The sequence below is a fragment of the Pseudonaja textilis genome, chromosome Z, assembly GCF_049901715.1.
Source record: "Pseudonaja textilis isolate UNSWEBS1 chromosome Z, rPseTex1.2, whole genome shotgun sequence".
NCBI classification, from domain to species: Eukaryota; Metazoa; Chordata; class Lepidosauria; order Squamata; family Elapidae; genus Pseudonaja; species Pseudonaja textilis.
Window position 1 is genome coordinate 22,197,818 of NC_142008.1, and position 22,943 is coordinate 22,220,760.

At 36.9% G+C, this 22,943-nt stretch overlaps 2 protein-coding genes and 1 long non-coding RNA gene across 9 annotated transcripts in view; 2 read left to right on the plus strand and 1 right to left on the minus strand.

The window, feature by feature from the left end:
- Window positions 1–1,455, plus strand: part of STEAP4 (STEAP4 metalloreductase) — a 21,939-nt gene extending 20,484 nt beyond the window's left edge. For all 6 annotated transcript variants that reach the window (XM_087915261.1, XM_087915262.1, XM_087915260.1 and 3 more), the window contains one exon: window positions 135–1,455. In XM_087915261.1, coding sequence (XP_087771387.1) covers window positions 135–413 — 279 coding nt within the window. In that variant the 3' untranslated portion in view covers window positions 414–1,455. The remainder of the gene's footprint in view (window positions 1–134) is intronic.
- Window positions 1–8,410, minus strand: part of LOC148123939 (uncharacterized) — a 17,600-nt gene extending 9,190 nt beyond the window's left edge. The window contains exons 1-2 of the long non-coding RNA XR_015739892.1: window positions 8,332–8,410; window positions 6,411–6,492 (exon numbers count right to left, since the gene is read on the minus strand). This is a non-coding gene — a long non-coding RNA (uncharacterized LOC148123939). The remainder of the gene's footprint in view (window positions 1–6,410; window positions 6,493–8,331) is intronic.
- Window positions 8,411–8,674: 264 nt separating this feature from the next.
- Window positions 8,675–20,902, plus strand: SRI (sorcin). Of its 2 annotated transcripts, none has more exons than XM_087915263.1 (8): window positions 8,675–8,900; window positions 12,516–12,599; window positions 13,170–13,239; window positions 15,338–15,381; window positions 16,670–16,817; window positions 17,676–17,789; window positions 18,647–18,705; window positions 20,008–20,902. In XM_087915263.1, exons 1-8 carry the CDS (start codon window positions 8,892–8,894, stop codon window positions 20,032–20,034), a joined length of 555 nt encoding a protein of 184 aa, XP_087771389.1. In that variant the 5' UTR covers window positions 8,675–8,891; the 3' UTR covers window positions 20,035–20,902. The 2 variants fall into 2 exon arrangements, with proteins under 2 accessions (XP_087771389.1, XP_026571882.1); XM_026716097.2 differs by having other exon boundaries at window positions 8,675–8,762.
- The last annotated feature ends 2,041 nt before the right edge of the window (window positions 20,903–22,943 follow it).

The following is a 22,943-nucleotide window of genomic DNA, read 5'->3' on the forward strand; positions in this document are numbered from 1 at the left end:
GCAAATGCTACTTTAGTCCAATTTTGGATAGAAATATTGAATCCTCTAACAGTTTTTATACTAATTCCCTAGAAAATGCATTCAGAAGTTAATATTTGTTTGCTAACCATTGTTTTGTTTCCTTGTTTTCACAGTCCTATCTGGGCTACCTTACACTGGTTTTGTGTACTGCCCATACACTGGGATATGGTGGGAAGAGGTTCTTGAATCCTGGCTCGTACCCATGGTTCCTTCCTCCAGTTTATTTGCTCTCTCTCATTATTCCTTGCATTGTGTTGTTCATTAAGTTTTTCCTAGTATTTCCATGTATAGATAGACCATTAACTGAAATTCGACAGGGATGGGAGAGAAACCCCAAAAATATGAGCCACTCAAACAGCAATCAGAACACCAAAGAAATATCTTCTGTATAATTCCTTAATTCCTGTTAATCTGTATATTTTGGAAAGGACTGAGTATAGTCAAAGCACTAAACAGTGAAGACACACTGAAAAAAGGATCTTGAGTATTAGCTTTTGTGAGTGATCAGGAAAGAACTTTAAAAACCACATCCGTGACATTTGGAATGAGTTTCTGCAAGTTTTCATGATTATGTTCAGAGAACTGTAAAACAGTTATAGGGGTTGTCAGACCAGCAATAGCTTTCCAGCTGACAAATCCTATGTAAATACACTATAAAATATAATATCCATAGTGCCAAGTCTGCTACTGGCATACAAATTGCATACAAAAGTATCTGTAATCTATAAATTTCTTTTATCTATAGGAAGTTGTGATTTTATTGTAAGTTTAATAGGAAGGTTGCATAAGAGAACCCTACACTTGTACTCAACAGCCAAGAATGTGAACAAGAAATGCTAAATCCAGTCTTATTAAAGTACCCTTAACAAAACATGAAAAAGCAATGAAAAATATTGAAATATTCCCTGATTCTAATATAAAGACCAGCAGGGAGGCACATGAAAAAAGAGTTTTCAAGTGGCTTCTTAAGCTTTTTTTTCAGATCAAGGAAAAATTGGGGACTTAAGAGTCCTTTGAATCCATCCACACTCATCTTGCTACTTCCAGTTTAAAGTTTTCTATGGTGAAATTTGTCTCGATTCAGAAAATATCAGCCAAGAAGGCTGGTACAGAGGCAAATTGGAACAGAGATCTAATCTCAGATTTCACTTTCCAGATTCCATAGCCTGAGTATTCCTCTGTTAGCAAATACCTAACAATGTCAAATATTTTATGTTTCATTATCATGCATGTTTAAGTCAAACTCATAAGCTAAATAAATAACAAAGAAGCAATTTAATTCAAATTTCTTACTGTATATTAGCAAATTATATTTGTATTGTATTCATAAATATATATGTATTCTGTTTTCCAAGGTTTGGTTTCCAAATCTGTTTATCAGCATTTATACTTGGTATGTTTCAAAAAATAAAATAAAACCCTTTGAAGGAGAAACATTTCTTTGTCATGTAGATACTTTTTGCTCTTGATCAGTAGAGAATAAGATCAACTATAAAGAGCAAGGCAATATGTTTTGAATAGGAGGACAAGAAAATAATAATGGAAATTTATACCTAAGAGTTCTGCAAACAAGATTTTTAATAAAGTGATGACTTTTCACCAAACAACACAGTTACAGTTGAGAATACTGTAATACAAATCCCTGAGACAAGTTTCATGAATATAAATTAAATTATACAAAAATTGGCATCACTGACTGAACATAGAAAATATTGGTACAAAACAGGCATGCAACTGAATTGGGCCACAATTTTTTTTCACGGCTCCAGAGAATCTGTAAACTTGGTCAATCTGCCTTCTGACCAATCACTCTAATTTCAACCTGCTTTCTGTCCACTTTGGCTGGTTGGACTTAGTTTCATCCCAGGATAAACAGAACACAGGAGTACTACCCCATTTTTTTTTACTAATCCCCAAGTGCTTTATGTTGCACTGCCACACTGTGCAACTAGCAATGTGAAACATGAAAGTACAATGTAGTACATGCCTTAATAAACCAGTTAAAGAGATGGGTGTCTGGGCAAGACCAAGACTTATTTTGTTAGTGGCAGAACAAAACAAAGTGGCTAACTCCAATTCTAGCTTTGATGCTCTCTGAGAGCCATCTTGTTCTTGCACTCTGTCCCTTTTCATTTTGCCAGCTGGTCTTTCCAGTTGCATCAGCAGCAAATTAGGAGGAACATCAGAGGACCAGAGGAAAATAATTGCCCTGTCTTCAAAAAAGGAGAACGAGAATCCAGCCAAATAAACATAATGCCCTCAAATATTCTGAATAGATTATAAAGAAAGTACCTCGTAAGCTTCTATAAAACAATGGCATAATTAACAGATGTCAACATGGATTTATCAAGAGCAAATCTACCATTATTGTTAACCAAACAACTTCCTTAGGAAATAATGGAAATGTTGTAGATACTTTAATTTTAGAAAAATACTTTATACACTCATTTTTCCTCAAAAATAAAACCCAGTCTTATTTTCTTTTGGGCTTCAAAATAAGCACTAGGGCTTATTTTGGGGAAATGTTTTTCTTCCACGTACTTTAAGAGTACATTGGAGGCCCATTTCTTCTGCTTGCTCACAGCGGGGCAAGAGGCCGTGCAGCATGCCAGTGCTGCCACAAAACAGGGGGTGGAGCTGCCCCACATGCCCTGCACCAGTTTACCTTAGGGCCCATGCAGCCAGGTTACCCATGCTCCAATACCAGCCTTGCCGCCATGTCTCCAGCAGCCCCATTCAACAGGACCAAATGTGGCTGCCAGGCCACTTCTTCTGCTTGCTCACATGGCAACAGAGCAGGAGGCCAAGCGATGTGCTGGTGCCATGGCCACAAAATGAGGTGGGGATGGAGCTGCCCCACGCACTGCTTACCTCTGGGCCCCTGCAGCCAGGCCATGCATGCCCCAACCCTTGTCTCACCTTGCAACCTCGGCACCAACACATTGTTCAGCCTCCTGCTCTGTTGCGGCCTCATCAGCAAACAAAAGTGGTCTGGTGGCAGGAGTCAGGACATGGATGGCCTGGATGCGGAGGCCCTGAGATAAGTCGATGCAGGATGCGTGGGCAATTCCACATCCCTGCCTCTTCTCATGGCCACAGCAGCACAAGCAAACAGACAATAAGCCCTACAATAGGGCTTATTTTGGGAGTAGGGCTTATATTGGGTGCCCACGCAAAAACACAATAGAGCTTATTTTTAGGATAGGTCTTATTTTCAAGGAAATGTAGTATTACTACATGATATTCTCATTAGCAGACTAGGAAACATGAAGTGGGTAGCATATTGACTTGGATCAGAGAGATGCATTAAATGCGGAGTGCAACAAGATTCAGGCGGAGGTCCTATCCTCTTCAACAGGAAGTAATGCTTACAAATTTGCAGATGTCACAAAATTAAATGGGATCATGTAAAAGAGATATGTTAAAGGAAATGGATTACAAAATAAAGTTTAATGAAGATGAAAGCAAATTCTTTCCTTAGTAAAACTTGTGGGAAATATATACCTTGGTAATTATAGTTGGAAGAAAGATCAGCAACTGATTGCAAATTGTGTTTATTTAAAAAAAGATTTAAAAAACAAATGCAGTTTTAGGCTATATCAACAGAACTATAATTTCCAAGTCACAGTATATTAAACTTCCATATATTTTATACTGGCAGAACCCCACCTTGAATATGGTCACAAGCCACAGTCATCCCCATCTTCAAAAAGGGAGACCCCAGCCTAGTTGAAAATTACAGACCAATCTCCTTATGCTGTGTCAGCTGTAAAGTCATGGAATCAATTATTAACCAATCCATCATCCTCCACTTAGAGACAAACAACCTACTCTCCAATAAACAATTTGGTTTCAGAAAAAAACTATCCTGTAATCTGCAACTCTTACACTGCAAAAACATATGGACTACACAACTTGATCAGGGCAAAACAATAGATGCAATCTACATAGACTTCTGTAAAGCCTTTGATTCAGTGGTACATGACAAACTACTACTAAAAATAAAATCCTATGGTATCTCTGGACAACTGCATAACTGGATAGAAGCATTCCTGTCAAACAGACAACAAATGGTCAAAATTGGGAGCGTCCTATCTGTACCTGTCAATAGTGGTGTCCCCCAAGGCAGTGTTCTAGGACCAACTCTCTTCATACTCTACATAAATGACCTCTGTGATCATATTAAGAGCAACTGCGTTCTTTTCGCTGATGATGTAAAGCTGTTCAATACCACAGACAATACTGCTACCCTTCAAAATGATCTTGACTGTGTATCAGAATGGTCAAACAAATGGCAACTTCAAATCTCAACAAATAAATGCTCTGTCTTACATATTGGCAAAAAAATCCGAAAATAAAATACAAGCTGAATAGTCAAGATCTTGTTGATGATCCAAGCTCTGTAAAGGACCTTGGAATACTCACCTCTAATGATCTAAGTGCTAGTGCCCACTGCAACTACATAGCCAAAAAGGCATTAAGAGTTGTTAACCTAATCTTACGTAGCTTTTTCTCTGGTAACATCACACTACTAACTAGAGCATACAAAACATTTGCTAGACCAATACTCGAATACAGCTCATCAGTCTGGAACCACATTACGTATCTGATATTAGCACAATTGAGAAAGTCCAGAAATATTTCACAAGAAGAGTTCTCCACTCCTCTACTCGTTGTAGAATACCTTATGCCACCAGACTTGAAATTCTAGAACTAGAAAACCTTGAATTACGCTCTTCGGTCTGATTTAAGCATGGTATATAAAATCATACATTGCAATGTCCTACCTGTCAATGAATACTTCAGCTTCAACCATAACAACACAAGAGCACACAACAGATACAAACTCAAGGTTAACTGCACCAAGCTTGATTGCAGGAAATACGACTTCAGCAACAGAGTGGTCAATGTCTGGAATACTCTACCCGACTCTGTAGTTTCTTCCCCAAACCCCCAAAACTTTAACTTTAGACTGTCTACTATTGACCTCACCCCTTTCCTAAGAGGTCTGTAGGGGGCGTGCATAAGCACACCAACGTGCCTACCGTCCCTGTCCTATTGTTTCTTTTATTTTTCTTTCATTTTTCTTATATGTACTCATTTCATGTATTCATAATTATGTATACACTTTTACTTATTATCTCGTAAACAATTGACAAATAAATAAAATAAATAAATAAAAAATATTTTATCCAGTTTTGGATAATATGTCTGAATCTTTCAGAAAAATTGTAACAGATTCAAAAAGGGCAAGTTGGATGATAATGAGTTAGAAATATGCAGAGAAACTGAAGGAGCTGGGCACATTTTTATTTTTTAAGAAAAGAAAATAGGTGATGTGGATGGAATATGATAGTACTCTTCAACTGAAGAGCCGTCCCACATAAAAAGATTAAGACTTATTCCCTATTATTCCAAAATCTAGGAGAGGGGATAAGATATATCACTTTCAGGAAAGCAGTTTCCAAATGAATGTTAGAAAACAAATTTCATAACAGTAAGCGTAATTCAACTACTCAGATCAATGCTGTGCTTCCTTGCACCCACGTGCTCAAAAACTAGACTTTCTCAACTCTGGCATTTTAAAGATGTGTGAACTTCAACTCCCAGAATTGCCACGGCAGAATTATAACCAACCATAACTAAAATATATTAGTCTACATAAAAATTAAATAAAATTTCTATGATGTTATAAATAAATGGCAATTATAAATATTAAAATATTAAAACTTTTAATAACATCTGCAGTAAAATTCCATTAAAAGTTTATTTCTTTAAATTCATTAAATATTCAGTTTTGTGATTTCAACATAAAGTAATTTTTCCCTCAAGGGGGATTCCAAAAATTTCTCTACCCAAACCAGAACAGTAAAAAAAATATTGTGAAAGGTCTATGGATTTATTGGAACATAGATACAAATGCATACTATATGATTTTTTTTAAGGAATTAGCTCTTCCTAGTAGCATTTAATGTAAATGTAGATATTGACTGAAATCATAATACAATAATTGTCTCTTTAAATGATGGAGCTATTACCCATCTTAAACAGTATTCACAATATTATTTGGGTTTTATTAAAGATTTATCAAAGGACAATGTATGAAAATTTAGAAAGATTTCTTTGAGCAAAAATGTCTAAAATCTATTTTATCTAGTTAACTATTGTTTGTTATTAAAATTCCAAAAATATCTGGAAAAAAAACCAAAATAATGCACATGAATAGTTAAGAGTATAAATCAGTAAGTACAATGTGATTGGATTCAAAAAGCACAACATGATGTGCCTAACTGCTAATTAAATGCCCTAACAATTATTTTGGCCTTAATTGAGTATGTCACAGTTTCTGCATACAGATCAGAAACAGGTGTGCTCTTAGGTATACTTACTGTAGTTCTAGAGAGCGTATTTTGGAAAAATCCCATGTCATAACGATTAGAAATCTTCATTAAATCAAATAGGATTCCATTCCTATAAACAAATGTTTAAAGTGTCATCATTCAAACTTAATTTTAAAAAATCCATTAAGATCTCCCCGAAGCAACATATAAACCTATAAACAATAACAACCTTGATCTTTAATCTTTTTGAATAATGTCTCACAAATTTATCTTTTCCTTTTTGTCTTTTAGAAATTACTTTGCAAATAGGATTGCATTCCTGACATACTTTCCCTAGAAAACATTGAATAAAAAACCTGAAATTTACTTCTAAGTACTGCAAATGTAAGACTGGCAAGGCTGTAACATACCATCATTGACCAACATTGATCCAATGATTTTGCAAAAAGTGACCTAATTAATTTAGTGTAAATCATTTAATACATTAATACATTAAAAAAGAAACAAAGATACAGAAATATGAAAAACCTACTTTTAGATAGGATATTCATTAACTATTAATCTATTTAAAATAAGTATTTTGTAGTCACACATTGATTTGTTGTATGCAGGAATGTTAGAAATAATATTGTACAATGTTTTTTGAAGATGTTATTATTTTTGTATGTAAAGATTAAATATTTACATAAATGCTAAACCATGATTTATTGAATATCTTTAATTGGCATTTTCAAATATGACAACCTTAAAAAAACTATCCATAGTCCTACAAGATTTAGCTTAAATTAATAACCAACTTCCTGGGTTTGACTTACAACCACAATTGGGACTGGAACTTACATCTCTAAACAAGACAGTTATTAAATGACTCACAACTTATTTTAAGACCTTTTTTGCCACAATCATTAAGTGAGTCACCAATTGTTAAACCAAATTTGGCTTTCCTCATTAATCTTGCTTGTTAATACCTGATTGGGAAGGTTATAAATGGCAGTCACATGATCCTGGGACACTAGAGGTGATAAATACATGTAAATTACAAAATGTCCAAATTTTGAACATGTGATTGTGGGTACACTGCAACAATCATAAATACAAGGACCAGTCATAAGTCACTTTCTTCAGCATTGTCATAACTTTGAACAGTTGATAAACACATGACTATGAATCAAGGACTACTTGTATTTCCTTAAACAAGGGGTGTCCAACTCACATCACGGCATCATCACAAGAACATACCATGACTTTTACCCCCTTCACTAAATCAGGCATGGGCGTGGGTGTGGCCAGTACATGATGCATGGACCCATGGTTCGCAAGTTTGACAGCCATGCCTTTAAACCAAGGGTCTTTAAACTTGACAAGTTTAAGACTTGTGGACTTCAACTCCCAGAATTCCTGAGCTAACAGGACTGGAGGAAGAATTCTGGAAGTTGAAGTCCACAAGTCTTAAAGCTGTCGAGTTTGAATACCCCTGTTTTAAACCATCTTCATCATTATCAGAATATTGCTACTTTCTCTTTTGGTGTGCATGCAATGTCACAACAGTCATAGAAAAGGTGCAAGACTGAACTACAGCACCACAACAATTTTTTATCCCTCTGGTTTCTTCTGTGAAGGTGATGAATTAAAGGATGAAATCCTAGATGCTTATTTGGGGCACACGCTTTAAATGTGGGGTTTGCTGACATATAAAGAACATGTCTGAAAGCAATCCTGCGAGATAAACCTGTCCCACCCAGTCACATGGAACCTACTTCTGAGTAACGAGTAGGCTTACGCGCCCAGCAACACAGTCAACGAAGAAGACCTAAATTTGAAGGATTAAATCCCTCGGATTCCTAAATGGCAAAACTCTGAATCTATGGCTCATAGTATGGCTATGTAGCTTATGCTTCCTTTCCGACGTGCCGTATTGTCCTTGGAACGTTCACAAAGCAAACATTCTTAATTATCCCCGCGCGCCTACATTTGTTAATTCCTCCTCCGGAAACTGTTATCTGGGTTTTCAATACTTAGTTTCATCATCACAAACATAGTTTCAATATATATATATATATATATATATATTAAAAAATAAAGGACATCCGGCTTATACCATTCTCATCAGAAAAGAGGAGGAAGCTTATGCTAAGTGCTTCGCCCAATTTTATACAAGACGGGCAAGGACTGGCGAGCTCGAAAGGGCATAGCCATAGCTAGAAACGGCGCCACCCGCAGCTTCCCCGCGGAGAAACGTTTTCCAATTCCCTTCCTTTCGTGGCAATGGTTTGATCCGGACTTCCTCCGGTTTGGGGTAGCGTCGAGAGGTCACGGGGAGGTTGCCGTTTGTTTCAGAAGAGTAACTAATTGCAGACTATGGCGTATTCTGGTCCCGGAGGAGGCTATTTCCAGGGCGGGGTAAGGCAGCTTGAAGCGCAAAAAGAGCCTCCTCGGACGTTCCCGGGCGCCGTCTCCTTTTGGCGTCAGCGGGGAACGGTTTGACTTCGCTGGTGGAAAGCGGTTTGCCTGATTACGTTCGCTGCAGGGATGTGGAAGGTGGTACCGCTTAGGGAGGAGAAAAACCTCTCCGGGTGAACCCAGAGCCCGAAAGCCGCTTGGGTGGTTCCTCCAGCGGGACCTGACTGGGTGGGGTGTGGTGGAATTAACGGGAACATCTTTGCTTTGTAAAGCGGAGCCACGCTCAATGGGCGCTTAGAAAGTCCCGCTTCCGATTTACCGGAAGACTCGAAAAAGCCTCCGCCCTTCGTATAATTCCACGAGGCTCTGCCAGTAATTGTCGGCGCAACTGATCGGGTTTACACGTTACGCTAAGCCATTTTTTTTCTTCTGGTCTTGATTTATCCAGTAAGCTGTTGGTTGTTCGGTAATCATACCGATCATCCAGTAATTTGATCGGTATACTAAGTTAAAGCTGCTGGGTTTTAAGGGCAAGACCTTAAGGTGGACTGTTGCGCAATTTCAAGAGTCTGCTAGCTAAGGGAGAAGCAAGACGCCTACAGTGATCTGAATATAGATAGCCCAGAACGTGTACTTTACTAAACCGAAACAAAAGACGACCCCTGAATTTGGCGCAAATCCTGTGTGTTTTGACGAATTAATTTTAATTCGGTGTACCGAATTATACCTCTCATGAGTTAAAATCAGGGGTCCCCAAACTTGGCAACTTCTAAGATTTAGGGACCAACTCCCAGAATTTTCCACCGAACTATACTGGCTGGAGAATTCTGGGAGTTGAAGTCCACAAATCTTAAAGTTGCCAAATTTGGAGACCTTTGAGTTAAATGAATGCCCCTTTCTTTGCATTGGAATTTCCAAGCTTCTACTTTTGGTGTAATTTGCACAGTATTGCAAAGAAATAGATTATTCTATTTGCATAATAGTACTCTAGAATATGGAGTAAGGTGATTGAGGGTTTAAATTGTATTATCTTAATTTCTGGCTGTATATTTTCAGCTGCACGTTTGAAATAGAACTCATGTAGACATGTAATGCTAGTCAGATGTCAATCCTCAAGTTAGTCCAACTCCCACATTCTTATGTATGGTTGTTTTAAAGAGAAAATTATTATTTAAATAAATAATTATTATTAGATTTTAAATATCTAAGGTATCTCTGCTTGCCCAGTTGAACTTCTGTTTCACACTTGGGTTGCACCAACTTTCCATTGTTATTGTGTAAATATCATTTCCTGAAACAGATCAGAGCAATGAACCATGTCCTGCTTCTCTCCCTATATTGATCTTCTAATAATTCTGTAGAAGTTGAACTTGATTTGCAAGATTTTTTTAATTATTTTTTTTAAACAAACATAAACACACATAAACATAAAACAACAAATAAAACCATCTTTCCATTGTACAGTGTGTTGGTTGGTACATATCTTTTGTGCACAATAGCAGCAGTCTTCCCCTTTTACATTTAAGTTATAATTCATATATATCAACTATGTATATTATTTTGTTATTAACACCTTATTAGACTTCAATTATAAATTCACATCATTCTTTTCAAGCAATCTCAACTATTACATGATCTAATACATAATATTCATTTCATTATAATTAATTATAACATCATTACTTTATCATTACTAATATTTTATTTCCCTATTTTCTTGTCTAGCCATTGATAAAATAAAACCCAAATTTTATAGTATTCTTTGTCATCACTAAGCGAACTGTTGTAAGTTGAGGACTACCTGTACTATGTTAAATCTAGTATTTATAACTATGAATGTTGCACATGACCTATTTTATTATGACTTCATACAGGCATAGCAATTCCTGGCAGAGTGATCTTCCTCCTTCCACAAGTAATCACTGCCATGAATGTTAGGTGCATTTTTAAAAAGTCTTTCATTATGCCAACCGAACTGAATTTGTATATGCCTACTTATTTCCTTTTACCAACTGGTGAACTATGAACTTTGTACTATACTTAATGAATAGATTTGCTAAGCAAAGAAGGCACTTCCTTATATAAAACAAACAGTTCTGCTAAGATATTTTGTTTCTGGGTAATTCTAGCTTATTACAATGAAAAAGGACATGGGTTGCAGCCAACAATCATTTGAATTTTTGTTTTCTCCTTACCTATTGCACTAAAATCATGCTCACAGTTTTACATATGGTATGAACTCAGCACCATGGCTATTTCAGCAAAGCATTGCTAAAAAAAACCAAGCTTAGTGCAATTAACAGCTAGTAATTGAGAAACCTTACAGTGCATATAGGTAGTCCTTAACTTACAACCACAATTGAGCTTCAAAATTGTATTGTTAAATGAGATATTTGTTATGAGACTTTTACCCCATTTTATGATCTTTCTTGCCAGAGTTGTTAAGTGAAACATTGAAGTTGATGAATTAGTAACCCAGTTATTAAGTGAATCTGGCTTCCCCATTGCCTTTGCTTGTCAGGTCACAAAAGGGGATCACATGACCTTAGGACACAATGGCCATCATGAACCAGTTGCCAAGTGCCTGGATTTTGATCACATGACCATGGGGCTGCTTCAAAAGTCATAGGTCACATTTTTTTCAGTGCCATTGAACTGTCATTAAATGAACTGTTATAAGTTAAGGACTATTAGTATTCAGGAATATTCTACAGACCTCAGAGCTCTCATTTCCTAAAACCAGTCAAGTATTTTTATCTCAGATTTGGGTCCTGTTGTTTTTTCCCCTTCCAATGAAAAAGAAAATTGTTCCATGTCAAGGTTCATGTAACTGAAGGGCCTAACATGGCCATTTAGTTTTCCAATTGCAAAACGTGTGCATTTGTTAACAGAAATGAGAGGCTTTGGAATATACTGGTTTAAGACTGTATTTTATAAATGAATGAATTATTCTGTCTGGGGATAAGTGACTGGATATACTGTACATATGTGCACAGAATTTTCCATTATTGTTGGGAATTTTTCTTGGAGAGAAGCAGAATAGTGTTCTGCCAGTAGATTGAATCTTCTTCCATTCCCAATATTTCATCAGCTGGTCTTATGACTGTGCTTTGTCCAAATCCCTACAATGGTTCAGGATATACCTCCTAAGTTAAGGGTCTTCAAACTTGGCAAGTTTAGGACTTGTAGACTTCAACTGCCAGAATTCCCGAGCATGAACATGACTGGAGGAGGAAGTCCACTTCTGGGAGTTGAAGTTCACAAATCTTAAAGCTGTCAAGTTTGAAGACTCCTGCCCTAAGTAATAATTTTATACTATGTGGCTGAAATATTACACCTTTTACTGGTTTGACCAATCAATTAATCTCCTTCCTTGTCTCATAATTATATAAAGTATGAAAAGAAACATGGATTGCTTCCAGAACATGGATTCTTTAGAAATTGAGGGTGCTCCATTACTGGAGATTCTAAAGAAGGGATTGGATAGCCATTTATCTGGACTGGTTAGGCTTCAGCAGAGTGTTGGACTAAAAGACATCCATGATCCTTTCCTGTCATTCTGCATTCTGATGGATTAAGTTGACCTTTCTCTAGATAATGTAAAATATTTATTAATGCATGCAGTCATACATAGGAGGCTGTCAGTCTATTGAAACAATATTGGTATGAAATGCTTCTTAAATATTCGTGCTTTTTTGTTATTTGCAATTTAGGTAAGTAAAAAATAATAATAGGATTTTACTTCTTTTCTAGTATGGAAGTGCTCCAGGTGGACCAGCATTTCCTGGTCAGGCTCAAGATCCATTATATGGTTATTTTGCTGCAGTAGCTGGGCAGGTATGATTTTATGCCTTGTTGGTAACAAGATTGGTGATCCAGATATAGGCTGTTAGTTATTTTTTTTTAAACTGGTTATGTGATATTTCTTATTTTTTTATTCAAAATATAAATTGTGTCTTCTGCAAAGTATAAAAATGGATAAAAATTGGGAATATACAATATAGCTGTTTTTTTTTTTTGAAGTGTATGTCTTGCCTTTATTTCATCATAAACAGATTAATTGCATACTTTTTCCTCAGTGGAGATATCTTCACAGCTATATTCCACCATTCATTCATCTGAATGGAAAACAGTAATATATACTTGTTAAGGTTGCATTGAAGAAAGAATACTGGAAAGAATTGTATAAAAAATTGTTGCAACCAAGGATCAGAGATTTCCTTGCTAGGCCTCAGAGAAAATTCCTGTTTGTTCTTATATGCCCAAGTAGCGTTATATATGAATGTCCCCCATTCATATGTCAGAATCTGATTATGTCCTTGATCCCACAATACCTGCTACCTTGTTGGGAAATTTGGGGGGGCCTAAGAAAATAAAGCTGGATTGACATTGTTTGTGTTTTCAAAGGATGGGCAAATAGATGCTGATGAGCTACAAAAATGTCTGACTCAGTCAGGAATTGCTGGTACCTATAAACGTAAGTTTGGCAAATTAAATAACACTTCTATGTATGACTTTCACTGTAGCATAAATTTTCATGGACTAGAATCCTTGACTTGAATGAGAAGTTAAAGATTACTTTAATTCCCACGCACTCCATTCAGTTTGGCAGTGGTTTGGCATTATGGGTATTATGGATCACAACTCATTGTCTTGACTTGACCAGATCTGATTAATACTTTGATCGAAGTACACCAGGTTAATAGAATAGACTGGAAAGTTTAAAAAGCATTTCAGAAGAAAGCAATGGTAAACCACTTCCACATGTTGTGAAAATAACATGGGCATGTCTATATATAGGTATATAAGTTATGAATGTAATACAGCCTGCCAATTACATTCGTAACTTTCATTTCATTAACGGGATCACATTAATTGAACATGATTTACCCAGTGCATTCCTTAATCAAATGCTCAGGTCATGAAGTGCACATGAGGTATCTCAGGATGGGAAACCAGGCCCAGTGCTTCTGACCACCCAAGGTCCCCATGGCCTGACCCACTGAAATATTTCATGCTCCCCTCCCCCTCCATTCTGCCCTATCAGGTCTCCACAGGCAGATCTCGATGATGATCTTGATGATCAAGCAAACTGTGTCCCCTCTAGTCTCTCTGCTGTAGTTTCTTTGCCTGAGTCCCTGCAGGCTCTGGTCATCTTTGCAACAAGCTTTTGGCACGAAGAACAGAGGCTGGGAGGGCCATGCAGGCCGCTCCTGGCCTCCATTCTTTGTGACAAAAGCCTTGAGGAAAGTCAGCCAAGTCCTATAGGAACCAGTGATTGCATTCCCAAAAGCTATGGTTGTCTTTGCAAAAAGCTTTTGGCATGAAGAATGGTGGCTGGAAGCACCGCAAACACCCTTTCTGGATTCCGTTCTTCACATCAAAATCTTTTTTGCAAAGGTGACTAAAGCCTGCCAGGAAGCAATCACTGGCCCTTGCAAGACTTCTCTGGCTTTCCTCAAGCTTTTTGGCATGAAGAATGGAGGCCAGGAGCACCATACGAGCCTCTCCCAGCTTCCGTTCTTTGCGCCAAAAACTGTTGGAAAAGACAACCAGAACCTGCAGGGATGCAGGCAAAGAAACCAGCAGAGAGTCTGGAGAAGACACAGCTCACTAGATCTTTCCAAGGTAAGTGAGTCTTCACAGGCCCAATGCCTATGGATATCCATTGGGAGTGTGTGTGTGTGTGTGGGGGGAATAGGCAGGGCGAATGTTTCAGTGCCTCTATGGTTGTTTGAGTTGTTTACAGTTGGTGAGCAATTGCTGTGGTGCTGCAACATTAGTAATCTTAGGACTGTGTCGTAAATAGTTTGGGGGGAGGGATTTTGTAATTTCAAATGGTTACTAAAGGACATAATGCAAGGATTATCTGTAGTGATTAGTGATCAAATTTAATTTGATAAAGTACTTTGATTACCATATTTTCTGGACTATAAGACACTCTGAAGTATAAGATGCACCTAGCTTTGGGGGAGGAAAGCAAGAAAATAAATAAATCTGCCTCCCATCAATTTGCCTCCTTGCAGCAAATAGCAAACAGCCTGGTCAGTTTCAGCACAGCCTGATTAGTACAAGGCGGGGATCGGAATGGCCCAAAAATGGGGCACGCGGAGGCAAAAAATGGGGTGTAGAGGTTGAAAATGAGGCACGTTAAAGCGGCAATAGGCAATGGCAATTTCTGCAGCCTGAAACAGCTGATTGTCAGGAGGCAGATCCAACCGACAATCAGCTGCTTGTGCTGTTTTCTGTTTTCTGCAAGGAGGCAAATTGCTGGGAAGCAGAGGCCGAAAGATGGAGGCTGGTGGGTGGGCGGGGCTTCAGCAACATTCACTCTGTAAGACACACAGGCATTTCCCCCCACTTTGGAGGGTGGAGTGCGTCTTATACACTGAAAAATACAGTAACTTTTACTTATATTTGAATCGGTGGAAATTTCATAGCATTATAGGAAAATGTTTAGACTATTTCTCTGTCTTAAAATTTGTTTTCCTAGTATTGCAGAAACAAATACACATTAATTAGTGACGCGTAAAATGTCTTTATCTGTTACTTATTTGTCCTGTTTTTTAAAACAGCCTTTAATTTAGAAACTTGCAGACTCATGATCTCCATGCTTGATGTATCCTTCACTTGTCTAGCTCTGATTTCTAATGCATTTGTGGATTGGAAGAAATACCTTCAGGTAATGGAGAGCACTTTGGCAGCTGAAATCACTTTTAGCTTTTACATAGAATATTCTGAGCTGGTTTCCGCCCAGCCCCAATTTCCTGACAATTAGAACAATTAATCAGTGGAAAGACTTGCCTCTATAAGTTATGAGTGATCCAACACTGGAGGTTTTTAAGAAAATATTTCATTTGTCCGAAATGATAAAAGGTCTCCTGCCTGCCTGAGCAGAGTTAGACTAGAAGACTTCCAAGGTCCCTTCCAACTCTGTTATTTTGACCATATTGTACATTATGATATGAAATCTGCGCTATGTAAAGTTGTCCATAGAAGAGTATTTTAATAAACATTTCTTTCCATGAACGTTTTTATCTATAGCCATGATAGCGAACCTATGGCACGCGTGCCACAAGTGGCATGCAGAGCCATTTGTGCTGGCACGCAAGCCGCAGGCAAACTTACCTCACTGCTGATTTTTTTTCCGGTTGGTTTGAGGCCTTTTTCGGCCTCCCAGAGGCTTGGAAAAAGCCTTTGCAAGGCTTCTCAGGCCGAATGATAGGCCCATTTCATCACTGGAAGAGTACAGGAAATGTACCAGTACAGGAAGTGATGAAATGTGGCTATAATTTGGCCCGAGAAGCTTTGCAGAGGCTTTTCCCATGCCTCTGGGAGGCTGAAAAAGGCCCCAAACCAGCCGAAAAATCAGCTGTGAGATGCAATGCAGGTCAGGGGGTGGGGTGGGGATTGCACGCACATGCGCAGGGGGCATGTGGAGGGGGCATGCGCATTGCATTCTGGGTGCTGGCACATGAGTACAGGCGTGCTGGTGTGCTCGCAATTTTTGGCACAGGAGCCCCAAAAGGTTAGCCACCACTGATCTATAGGGTAGCCAACATGATTGGGTTGTGTTGGAATTGTTTGAAATCCATGTTTCATTGCTAATTGAGTAGACTCTGCACATACTTTAGAAATTTAGGTATTATTTTTCCATTAAAGTGTTTCACTGGTATCCTTTGCTCTGTGTGTTTGTGCATGCGTGTGCGTTGAGAAGAAATAAATTGATTTCCATAGGTTTTGCACCAAAATGTGCAAAAAATTGCAGTTGAATTCAATGATTTTTCAGCAAAAAATAAGTCATGAGTGATCATCTACCCTTGATATCAGAGCTGCAATTCTGTAAACAATGAGTATCTTGCATTTGTTTTGCTATTAGTATGGTTTGATCCTTAACAATAATCTAGAGAGACATGTCTGGCACAATGGGCTTCAATGAATTTAAAGAACTTTGGGCTATACTGAATGGTTGGAGGCAACATTTTATGAATGTTGATGCAGACCGCAGTGGAACAGTTGATTCTCAGGAGCTACAAAAAGCATTGTTGTCCATGGGTGAGTGGTAGAACTTTTCTCCGGCTTGGATTAATGGCCACAGGAAAAACCTATGGAAGAATCCTGAATGTCCCCTAACCTGTAATTCTTCTGATTTCTCAGAACTTTAACTCCCAGAATTCTCCAATTGTGTTAAAATTCAATCAGACTCGGGAAGTCCTAGTCTAGTCCTTGTAAATCTCAGTTTCTGTAGTAGTAGAAACTATTAATATACTTCTCCCCAATCTTCTCTTCTGCAAGCAACATATACTTAGTCCCCTTTAACCATTAATCACCAGCTTTCACTTTCTATCATCTCAGAGAAATTATTCTTGAATTCAAATTTGTTAGTAGTCCTTTTGGACTGAATATAGTATTACAAAGGGGACTGACCAAGACAGAGTTGAATAGGAATAGCATTTGCCATTATCCAAAAATCCATTAAGCTGGTATAGTTCTAGCAAGGGGAGTATGGCTTGCCTGTTTTATCACAAATCTATACTTCCTCCTCCTAATTGTTATTCTTTTGGAGCTGTACATCATTCCATTTCTTTTTAGCATTTAAAAGTTCTATATATATCCACTTGGTTTTCTTGGAGTTTCCTTTTGGGGGTGGGGGGTAAAGATTGTTATCAATTATGCTTCCATTATCTTATTTTGCAGGACTTCCTGTTGTTCTTAGACTTCTAGAAACATAATTTGGAATAACACTGATGCTAGAGATTGGTGTTCTGTTTTGCAGTAAAGCAACTGTCCATCTGACTTTTTACAGTCATTTTGTAGTTGTCCTTACTGAAAATACACATTATCCAATAATGAATATTTCTGATATAGGAAATTCAACATATTTGCTTTCTTTTGTGCCTTTTATTTATTTAGGATTTAGATTGAGTCCACAGGCCATCAATGGAATTGTGAAACGATACAGCTGTCGTGGAAAGATCAGTTTTGATGACTATATAGCCTGCTGTGTAAAACTCAGAGCTCTTACTGGTATGATTTACTTCACAACAATTACTGAATTTGACTGGTATTTAATTTCTCCTTTTATCAAGTAAATTTTTCCCCCTGAAATACAAAGCATGATGAAATGGGCTATGTAAGCCATCCAGTCTGTTTATCTTAGGAAAACAAATTTAAACCATTTTTAGCAGAAGACTTTTCAACCATTGGATGAAGACTTTTCTGAATGGTCAGGCCATCATCATTAATATTTTGCTTATCATTAATATTTTGCTTGAGGTTCAACTGAGTTTTACTCTCATAGTAGCTTAAGCCCATCAGATCTAGTCCTAATAATTTTACTCCAATTTTTTTTATCTAGGACATTGAAAATGTTCCAATATTGAAGTATTTTATTCTATTTCTGAATCTTTTTTCGAGGTTAAATCATGGATACAATTTTTTAAGAGCATCAAACCTAAGAAAGAAAAATCTATACATTTTTGATTGATAAGGGATTAGAACTTGTAGATTTATAAAATGTATTAATAATTTAATTTTTGGGCTTAAATTAATGAGTAGATTATTGACCAGGAGTTGTTATGCAGTATTGCAGGCTAATTCTGTTGACTGTCCTCACCAGCTCAAAGTTGACGCAGCCTTCCATCCTTCCAAGGTTGGTAAAAGGAGGACCCAGATTATTGGGGGCAATAGGCTGACTCTAAACCACTTAGAGAGAGCTGTAAAGTGATATATAAGTCTAAGTGCTATTGCTATTGTTCAAAAACGATTTATTGTGTTTGTCAAGTTAGTTTTAGTTGGTTTTTCTGAAACTGAGTTATAATAAGACTATTTTTTCTTCTAATATGTGATTTGCCATCTAATTCATTTTATTTTGTTTTTTACAGATAGTTTTCGAAGAAGGGATGCAACCCAGCAAGGGATGGTGAATTTCCAGTACGATGATGTAAGAGGTTCTAAATCTTTCCAGCTAGAAATGCAAAACATAGAGATGCATCGTTAAATGCTTTGAACAGTGATTTCGATATCAGTTGTTAAAATTAGTTTTCAGATTAGATATCCCTTCTTCCATTGAACTTTTTTTTATAAAATGTTATATAGCTGTGCCTCTGCCTTCATTAGGAGTAATTCCCAGATAATGGATGGCCTTTGAGGATCATAAGTCTTTTATATGGCAATGGTGAAAGCCACATGATCAGTGATACCTTATTGTCTACACCAGAAGTGGGCAATAACTTTTTCCATGGGGACCACATGCGAAACTGGGACTGTTTTGGAAGATTGTCCTTCCTGCTACTGAACCCCCCCTCCCCTGCTGGATTGGAACAAAGGGCCAGAGGAAGCTTATGGCCCTAAAATTCTCAATCCTACACCAACCTTACCCAAATTGGTACATATTCCATATGTGTTTTAGTTCCCAGAATTGTGATGGCAATTGGCAAGAATTCTGGAAGTTGAGGTCATTATGATTGGAGGGCCAGAATGGAAGTAACTAGTTTATAGCTAGTGGCAACAGTCCAATATATTGGTAGCTTTTGAATATTGGATTTTGGGGGACTCATTTCCAGCCTTACTTGGGAGCACTATCAATTGAGCCTAATGTTTTTTTGTATACAAAGCATATATCATCGAGCTACATGTGCTATTCCACTTTAACGTCAGGCATTTTCCAATAGATCGTCTCATGCCACATGCTGGATTGCACTAGCTTCATGCTGGATGCTAGTCTATGAGTCTTAGTTCTTACTGAAGTCCCAACTTGCTCCCTCACTGCCCCAAAATGCCAAATATATTTCCAGTAGTTAGCAAAGTGATTAAAAGATGTATAAGCTGTCGAACAGTATCTTAAAGAACATCAGTCTTTCTTGGCAAGAATTGACAACCATTAGATAATGATCCTATGGTTCTTCAAATCAAGAATTTGCAAGATGGTATTTGAAAGTGTCACTGCATTGACCACACCGTTTAGTGGTAGCCATATTCCCCAGTTGGTTTAAAATTATTTCCAATATTAAAAATGAATGAGAAGTTGTCCGTATAATTGTAATGATCTATTGTTGGATTCTAATTTAGATGCTAATTTTCAGTTCTCATCAAGCATTACACAATTTTAGGAATAATGAGTCCAAACTGCTGAAAGTTCACAGGTCCCCTCTACCTCTATATTACAGCCATCTTGCAATATAATTGCATTAAAAAGACTGTGATGACAAACTATACCTGATACACAATTTCTTCTTTTGGGCAGTTCATTCAGTGTGTCATGAGCATCTAACTCAAGAGTGAAGACAGACAAATGAGCATGGATCTACATTCTACATCACTTTGCTTTGCGCCAAACCAATATGCTGTGTAACTAAATTGTGATATTTGCATATTTTATAAATATTAATCAATATGCTTTTATAATTTTTATAACTAATGAAAGAAGGAAATACAATAAATGTTGTTTGAGTGGATCTGCCTTATATATTTATAATTTGCATAAGGAGAAAAGGAAACAAATTATTCATGTTTACATTTAATTTTTCTGTTATCATGTAAAGGTGATCACATTGGAACATGTCTTGTTATCAGTACTAGCTAGGAAGTTAAAATAAGAATGTATTGAAATGAATTCATAAAATGTGATAGGTTTATTTCTAGGAAGTTTTTTTAAAACTCAGAATAAACTAAAAGTTTGTCACTTTCTAAGTAGTAAGCAAAAGATTTGTCTAAGTGTTCAGTTGGCTGTCTTAATATTTTACTCTGGTGTTTATTTCATAGAATCTGCTCAACTGGGAGCTGATTTAGTTCCATTTGCTATTTTAGTTTAGTTTTTTATTTTACCCATTTAGATGGTTTTCCACCTCACTACCGTGACTCGCTCCTGCTGTATCACATATCTGCATGCAATGGAATTTTGGGGGGGTCAGGAAAAGAATGATTGCCTACATTACATTTTTTTTTTTGAAACACAAGTGCTCCCATCTAGTGGTATTAAAGTTGATGCATAAATTATGAATTTCATGGCAGTTGACAATTTTGGCTATGTTATTTTTTTTCTAGAAATATTTTTCCCATCCTCAAAATAAACACAACTTTCATGTTGTGTCTCTTGCAAAACACATCCTTTGTTTTAAATAAACAACTGCTTTACCAAACGCTTTCGCTTGACATATTTGGATCTATATGCATTGAATTGTACCATCAGACATAATATGGACTAAAATGTTACAGCCTATTGATTATAAGAACATACTTCTTTTATAATGAACGAACTCTAATTGTAGAAAATGTAGAAAATTACAGTAGAATCTGTCTTTAAATTATTCCCTTCCACTTTTCCAATAAGGGAGGGATTGACAGGTGACCAAGTTTAACAGGTGTAGATTACTTACAAAGAACTACATTAAAGCTACAATTTGTACAGGTAGTCCCCGACTTACAACAGTTCATTTAGTGACTGTTCAAAGTTACAATGGCACACAAAAGTTACAATGGTCATATTTTTCAAACTTATGACCATTGCAGTATCCCCAGTGGTCACATGACCAAAATTCAGATGCTTGACAACTGGTTCATATTTATGGTTGTTGTCTCCTGGGGTCATGTGATCAGCTTTTGCAACCTAAAAGCAAAGAAATCCTGATTTACTTAATAACCATGTTATTAACCTAAATGCAATGATTCATTTAATGATTGTGACAACTGTGAAAATTTGTAAAATGGGGCAAAACTCATTTCACAAATGTTTCACTTAACAACATAAATTTTGAACTCTATTGTAGTTGTAACTGGAGGACTACCTGAACTCATCTATCCCTACCCTGAATGTTTATAATCTGCCAGAATTCTAGATGTTTTTGATCAATAATTGGAAAAAGACAACCATATGAATTTCTTCTGAGTAGCTACATCTAAATGGAGTGCGCTTTCGCTGAACTTTTTGACAAGCTGCAAACTTCTGTTTTGTTAAGTACTCTCACATAGTTCACACAGTGAAAGCACTTCCTATTTTCTTATTTGTGGAGCTGGCCATAGGTATGCCTAGCTTCTTTGTTTCCAGGCTGTATGTTAAATTGGAATGGTACATGCTTTCCAGACTTATATATGAAATAAATCAAGAATTAGTTGAATTAGTTGTTCAGAGCTGCATATTACTTGCTGTAACAGTCTGGATATAATTTCATTAGTAGTCATAAATTTTCAGCAATTTAAGTGTTACTTGTGTTTTCAATAAGGTGTTGAGTATTAGCATTTGAACTGGAAAAAAAACCATACAGCATTATGTATCTGTATTAGTAGCAATGGCAGCAATAGTAATTAGCCATAGTTTTTAATAGGAATTTTTTAATCTTTTGAGGTTGGTTAACAGACTTATAATAACACTGCCATAAAAGGCATAGCAAGTCATAGAACATTCATTTGGCAAAAAACAAGGGTGTGTTTCCCTTTAGGCTGTGCCAGAAAGCTTTCACTATGTCATCTGCTATGTTTCTTCTACACCAAGAGAGTATACTTCTATATCAGGGCTATCAAACTCACGGCCTGCAGCCCGGATGTGTCACATGCTGGCCATGGCCACACCCTGTTTAGCGAAGTGGGGGAAGTCCAATACATCGTGACACCGCCATGACTGTGACATACCTGTTCTAAGTCCTTTTAGATTTTAGGAACAATACAGAAGAGATTTGCCATTACCTTTAAGATAATCACTAGCCTATAGATTATTACCCGTCTAAATTCTTAGCTTTATTAGGAAATTATAAGGTAAGCTAAATGGTGCCACCTTGAGCATATTTTGTAAATTAAAATGCTCAGTGCTAGAATTTGTGTTTATAATTTAATTCTTCCAGGCCAATTAGCACACCTATTTCAGATTTACAATACAATTTACAATACATAATTGCTTATTTCTGAAAAGTAAGTAGACATATTCATAATTGCAGTCATGATTTTCTTCCAGCTCTCACTTGTATCTTGCAAAGCAAACCTGGATTTTTAATTTTTTTAAAGAGCTCCATTGTGATCTTTTTTTTTAGTAGTAATGAATCCATTCCTGATACTAGGAATTGACAAGATTTTCTCAGCCAACAAACCTTAAAAGTAATAGTCTTCAATCAACACCATAATTAAACATTTTAAAGTACAATTGCCATGATTTGAAGATCACTTTTATTGACATAATGATACATTACTAAC

What these genes read in the sequence shown, in the direction of transcription:
- SRI (XM_026716097.2), top strand. Translation starts at nt 8,721, where the DNA reads ATGGCGTATTCTGGTCCCGGAGGAGGCTATTTCCAGGGCGGG. An exon ending in TTGCTGCAGTAGCTGGGCAG is followed by an intron (nt 12,600 to 13,169) that starts GTATGATTTTAT and finishes GTGTTTTCAAAG; the next exon opens with GATGGGCAAATAGATGCTGA. An exon ending in AAAAGCATTGTTGTCCATGG is followed by an intron (nt 16,818 to 17,675) that starts GTGAGTGGTAGA and finishes TTATTTATTTAG; the next exon opens with GATTTAGATTGAGTCCACAG.